Raw genomic sequence first — 7,095 nt, forward strand, 5'->3', positions numbered from 1 at the left:
TAATTAACATTTCAAAAGAACAATCTCATGCAGGAGGGAGCATGTGCATTTTGACTTGATAACAACATTTCAAAATACACAATTCATCAAGAATCCTAAGCAGAAGCAAAATTCAATGTTCATGCCATGACCTAGTTTCACAATAAAAGACCTAGTTCATTTACTTCAATTTCATAGCCTAAAAAATTGGGGCAGTCCATAACCTATGTCTTTCTACACTTCTCTTTCTCACAATTTTATCTCAAATAAAACTCATCTATGGTACAGAGGATGTCATAGCCATGGGGGAAATTTTGATAGGCACGCAAACTAAAACATTCCCAAACGATGTCTTCAAATTAGGATTCTTTAAGTTGAAGGGCATACATAATCCATTCTTCCATCAATTGAATAGGACATTCTACATACCTTCCATGCTATAGATACCTTATTTTTTTATGAAATTTTGTTTCAATACATAATCTAATATATACAATTGATTCATTGAGTAATTACATCATTTTCTAGCATATTAGACAATGCATTATATTATTTTTTAGTTGAGTGGGAAAAATTGCCCAATCTAATATATATATTTTTCCAATAAATAGAAAAAACTACATAATACAATACATTTTTTTGCAATAAACATTACAAGGAAAAAAATTGCCAAGATTTTATGATGTTTTCTAATGGTTGGAGAAAATTGGCATCTAAAATTAAAGTTTTCATCATGTTGAAAGCAAAAATTGCCAATAGAAATTAGTTTTTTTTTTTTGAGGAGGGGGTTTCTTATAGTTATTCTTGTTGCAAGTATGCCAACCAATTAATAAATATGGACATGTGGAATTTTTTCTCGATCCAAAACATCTTTCCCTTTATATTTCCTACATTCATTAATTGCATTTTAACCATTTATTTCACAAGAATTTCAAAGATGTCATTGATATTGAGCTCCTATCACAAAACTCTCACACACACTTCAAGTTGATGATACTTTTTTATATGATTATTGATAATGGTATCAACATTAAAAACTTATTGGACATTTCAAGTGTGCTTCAATTTTGTTTTCTAGAAATTTTTGGTTTATTTGTAACAATGCAAATGTAGAAAACATGGAGTAAAGTAATTAAATGATGGAGTTATGCATTGAGAGTGGAAAAGGTTTTTCATTTATTTCCTTTTGATTTGGTTAAGAGTTTTTTATCAAAAAATATTATCACATTCCATGAATCATCATCAAGATAAAAGACTGAAAGAAAAATGAATTCGATTAATTAATTAATTAGATAATATTAAATTAAAATAAATCCTAAAATCAAAGAAGAAAATGGGAAAAGTAGTAATAAACAATGTGTATGTCCTTTATAGAACATGTAGAAAAAAATATGGAGTGGAGAACAACTAAAAAAAATACAAATGGAAATACATGAGTATTTACCTTTTGTTACGCCATGTTCCTATGCGACTGCTTAAGTGCAATTTATGCATAATTTTAAGTAGCATGAGTGTTCCCATGTGATTTATCAATTGTGAAATAAGGATACCTTTGAATGTATGCCTACTTATGTGGAGCAGCTAGGGGCCTGAAATAAATAGTTGCTACTTATTGAGAAATATGACATGTGGCTCCAAAAAAAATTCCCTGCACTTTTTTGCCTCCTATTTTTCATCAAAATATATATCTATAATAATTCTTATCTAAATTTCATTTAAACTATCTATTTTGGATTGCTACTAAGAAATAAATAACAAAAATCAACAAACATTGGGCCATCAGGTTCACAAAATGTTTGTGAAAATGTTGAGCGACGACTACTGTCTAAAATAGGCTTAGTATCTACATAAAGCCATGCCCTTAGAAATGTGGATATTTCACTTTTTATCATTACTTTTCCTTGCTTCCTCAAATGAAATATTTTAATGAAAAGAAAGAACAAGAATAATGAAATAAACTTTTAAGTAAGAAATACTAAAAAATAATGAAATAATAAATTATAAAGCAATAAGTTAAATATCAATTTTCATTGTGATATGAGAAAATATCATTGTAATATTATAAAAGATCATTTCCAAGAAAACATATGAACCATTTACCAAACATGTATATTTATGTTATAAGCTGATTTCTATCATATATAAATAATCACTTTTATTACATAAGAATGGAAATTTTGTCATCTTAACAAGGATGCGATGTGTCTATTTCCTACTATAGTAGTTTAGTAGTTTATAATGTTTCTAATTTTTAATGTTTAAATACAATTTATTAAAAAACTTTTATATATCTTCTTCAAGTGCAACAACTTCAAAACTATAATATTTATTCCTTTAGACTTTTTCAATAAACTTTTGGACATATCTAACTTTACTTGGTGGTTGCAATTAATGCACAAGTATGATGATATCTATTTTTTTTAAGTAATGTTTATTTCTCAACTTTATACTTTTTTTAATAAACTTTTGATTTTAGAAACATCTATTTAATAAAAAAAATTTAACATCACTTACAATATTAATTTATAATTTAATAATTATCAAACTAATTTAAATATCATATCCACCAAAGTGCCAGTGGCTAACTAGCCCACTAGATTATTTATATTAAATTTTTTTAATTACATAAAAGAAGGAAAAAGCATGGTAACGTAATTTTTAAATTAATTATTAAATTATTAACTGGGTAGACGCTGCCCACAAAAATATCTGAAATTCCATAATTTGTTCAACTAGCACATTCATTACAGTCATCATATTAACCTACATATCCACCGTGCGACTTGACTTATCTCTGTAAGGATAGAAGTTTGTTCGACTTGACCTATTAAAAGCCGTGACCTGAGATATCTGATTTTGACGATTCATGTCACTGTATACGATAAATGTCATATTAATTTTGCTTCTAATACATAAACAAATCTCTTTCATTGGTCGATGAAACTGAATTATACATAGATAATCAACTCTTCATAAGAGCAGCTCCGTGAATGAGGGGGTATCCGGCTTTTGACTTGCAAGTTGTCAAGCAAGACCCGCAAGCAGAAGAAGAATTCAAAGTTCGCACCGTGACCCAATTTCGCAATAAAAGAGCCACTTCAATTGCTTCAGTCTCACAACGTTAAGATGGGGGCAGTCCATAACCTACGTCTCTCTACGCTGCTGTTTCTCGTGGTTTTATTTCAAATAAAATCCATCTCTGGTGCAGACGACGCCATTGCCGTGGGTGAAACTCTGACAAGAAATCAAACCAAAACATCCCCAAACGGCGTCTTCAAATTAGGGTTCTTTAAGCTGAAGGGCACAGAAAACTGGTACGCTGGCCTCACGTACGCCCAATTTCAGAACCAGACGATCGCATGGCTGATTAACCAGGTAACCCCTTTGAACAACAATTCAGCAGTCCTGAATCTCACAGAAAGCGGTACCCTGGTGCTCTTCTACGGCAACACGGTCATATGGACAAGCAACGGCGCCTCCAAACCGGCTTCGAGTGCCAAAATAACAAACAGTGGCAACCTGGCCGTATTTGGTGCTCAAAACAGGTCAGAGATCCTCTGGCAGAGCTTTGATCATCCGCAGAACACATGGCTTTCAGGTATGAAGCTCAGCTACACGCATCGGCTGACGTCATGGACGACCCCCTGGGATCCCACCCCGGGGCTCTACAGTTACCTCCTCGACGCGCCCCACGATCAGCTGATTCTCCAGGGAAGGAATTCCGTCAAGTACTGGGAATCCGGGTCATGGAACGGCAAAATCTTCAGCAAGCTCCCCGAGATGAGCACGGGTTATATGTACCACAATTATGTTTACTCCAGTGACGCCAGAGCAGGCAAGTATTTCATCTATATCGTCAACCCTGAGATAAATATTCCCACCCGTTTCGTCATGTCGGAATCTGGCGACCTAGAGTTGTACAGCCAGTTGAAGAAGACCAACTCCTGGACGATGTTCTGGGCGCAGCCTCGGGACCAGTGCGAGGTTTATGCTGTCTGTGGGGCTTTCGGGAGCTGCACGAGGAACAATCTGCAGTTCTGCAGCTGCTTGACGGGCTTTACGCCGAGGGATATGCGGGCATGGGAGGCACGGGCGTGGTCCGCCGGGTGTAGAAGACGGGCCAGTTTGGATTGTAGTAATACTACCACGGATGGATTCATGGAACTCACCGGGAAAAAATTTCCCGACGGTGCTTTGCCCGGGTCTGCTGAAATTTGCCGGAGTTCTTGCCTTGGAAATTGCTCCTGCACGGCGTATGCCTCTGACGGAGGGGATTGCAAGCACTGGGCCGGCGAGTTGCTCGACTTGGCTGACTCTTCGTCCGAGACTCGTTCCATTTTCGTGCGGCTGGCAGCGGTGGACATTCCGGTCTCCCGGTCGGAAAAGAAATCAGTGGCGGCGGCAGTCCTCGGCGGTGCAATCGGTGGCGGCGCCGCTCTTTTTGGTTTGGGGTTTGTGGTTTTGCTCTTCTTCTGGCGGAGATCACTGCTTCAATCGGCGGAGTATGTTGGTCCTCTCACTGTTTACAGCTACAAAGAGCTCCAGACCGCAACCAAGAACTTTTCTAAGCGGCTCGGTGGAGGGGGATTCGGATCAGTTTTCAAAGGGAGCCTTGGGGATAAGACCAAAACCCCAGTGGCGGTGAAAAGGCTTGAGGGTATCAGACAAGGGGAGAAGCAGTTTCGAATGGAGGTCAGCACAATTGGGATAATACAGCATGTGAATCTGATCCGCCTGAGAGGGTTTTGTTCGGAGGGCTCCAACAGAATGCTTGTCTATGATTACCTCCCAAATGGATCGCTGGACAAGTGGTTGTTCTCTAAGAATGAGAGCGCGCCTGTCTTGGACTGGAAGACCCGGTTCGGCATCGCCCTCGGTGTGGCCCGTGGGATTCTGTACCTGCACGAGAAGTGTAGGGACTGTATCATACATTGTGATATTAAGCCTGAGAACATACTGCTTGATGAGGACTTCTGTCCCAAGGTTGCCGATTTTGGACTCTCTAAATTGATGGGCAGAGAGTTCAGTCATGTTTTAACGTCCATGCGAGGAACCAGAGGGTACCTTGCACCTGAATGGATTTCTGGTCAACCCATTACTCCAAAGGCCGATGTCTATAGCTTTGGCATGACTCTGATCGAAATAATTGCAGGTCAGTTGATCTTTTTTGTAAGCTGGGTTGGACGGCTAGGCAACGAATTTAGCACTTATGCAGACTTTTCACAAACACAATTTAGTACAATCTATTCTGAAATCCTATATTAATTATAGCATTCGGTAGCATAATTGATAGAAATTGGTTAGAACTTGGAAAATAACTTTAGCAGCCACAATTTTAGAAACCGAGCAATAGAGTCGTTGCAAATCATTACAAACTATTTAAAATGATTTACGTTTCTTGGAATTTAGTTGTATAGCTAATAGGGATCGAGGGACCTAGGAAAAATCTCAAATCAATCATTCTTATCAAAGTTGGGTAATGAGATTTATAGATTTGGGTAGATATTGGGTAGTGTAATAGGTATGAAACAATAAAGTAATTTATCTTTGAAATGGCAAAATATTGTAATTTTTAGAAATTGGGTAGATAATATAAAAGGAATTGGATAGGACTAGGAAAATTTTCAAATCATTCATGTTTCTAAAAGATAAGTGGTATGATAAGAATGTTGTAAAACTAGGTAATAGATTTTGAAAGTGAGAAGATTCAATTATGTTTCTACAAGATAGGAAGTATAATTTATGTGAACTTGGCAAAACTAGGTAATAATTTATAACAAAAAGTGAAAATTAGCTATAGACTATCTAAAATCTCAAACCAATCATGCTTTTGAAGATTGGGTAGTGTAATTGATGTGAATATGGTGCAACACATAAAATAAATTTAGCAATTAAAGTGTAGATCCATTATCATTTTTTAAAACTATAACAAATATAAAATATATCATTTCTCTAGAAGATTTTTAATGTATAACTAATAAGAATCTCTAGTGCAGGTCAACGAAACATGGAGGAAAATGCACAAAATAGTGGATGGTTCTTTCCCACTTGGGCTGCTACCCAAATCAATCAGGAGAACACTATCAATCTATTGGATGATAAATTGAACAACAATTTTGATGTAGAACAATTGAAGAGGGTTGCAATGGTGGGGGGATGGTGCATTCAAGATGATGAAGATCAAAGGCCATCCATGAGCCAGGTTGTACAAATACTAGAAGGCATTGCAAGTGTTTCCATTCCTCCCATTCCTAGATCTCTACAAGCATTAGTGGGGAAATCTAGTAGCCAAATGTTTTCTTAGGATAAAGAGACAAAATCTATGATAAATAATTAGAATTCATCTGCTAGTTAAATGTTGTAAACCATTTAGGTACAAGCTTAGAGAATTTGTCAAATTCTCTAACATCCATGTCTCAAGGTCTCATAAAAGTTACTTTTCATTCCTGATCTTTTGCAATATTTAATATTTATCACTAGTATATCTTAAGATTAAAGAGTTTGTATATATACATTTACAAATGAGCTTTTATAGTCACAAACTATTTTCTAGTATCGTATGTATCATTAATTAGTCAAGATATTAGAACTTGGATAATCAAGCAATTCATCAAAATTCACTACAACCTATTTTAAGATTTTAAATAAGCCATGTTTCTATGTTTAAATACACACACGCACGCATGCACATTCGCATGCACACGTGCACGCACACACACACACACATCTATTACATATACATATGTGTATGTAATATATATGTATATGTAATACATACATACATACATACATACATACATACATACATACATACATACATACATACATACATACATACATACATACATACATACATACATACATACATACATACATACATACATACATACATATATATATATATATATATATATATATATATATATATATATATATATATATATATATATATATATTGCTCCACCCAGAGATCCTTGGAACAAGGATGAATAAAATTCAAGATAATTTTTTTAAAGTATGTATGCACATGACAATCAACACATGAGGATCACAAAGATTGTAATGGAAGACTAAACAAAAATCCAAACACCAACGGATCTCCATATGCCACTACCA

At 35.5% G+C, this 7,095-nt stretch overlaps 1 protein-coding gene across 1 annotated transcript; it reads left to right on the forward strand.

Annotated features, from left to right (window-relative positions):
- Nucleotides 1–2,984: 2,984 nt before the first annotated feature.
- LOC149528674 (G-type lectin S-receptor-like serine/threonine-protein kinase At2g19130) lies at nt 2,985–6,473 on the forward strand. Its single transcript, XM_089809502.1, has 2 exons — nt 2,985–5,131; nt 5,976–6,473. The coding sequence occupies exons 1-2, from the start codon at nt 3,106–3,108 to the stop codon at nt 6,281–6,283; spliced, it is 2,334 nt and encodes a 777-aa protein (XP_089665628.1). The 5' UTR covers nt 2,985–3,105; the 3' UTR covers nt 6,284–6,473.
- The last annotated feature ends 622 nt before the right edge of the window (nt 6,474–7,095 follow it).

This window comes from Cupressus sempervirens, chromosome 11 (assembly GCF_028749045.1).
Source record: "Cupressus sempervirens isolate cs-2001-9-10 chromosome 11, ASM2874904v1, whole genome shotgun sequence".
NCBI lineage: Eukaryota > Viridiplantae > Streptophyta > Pinopsida > Cupressales > Cupressaceae > Cupressus > Cupressus sempervirens.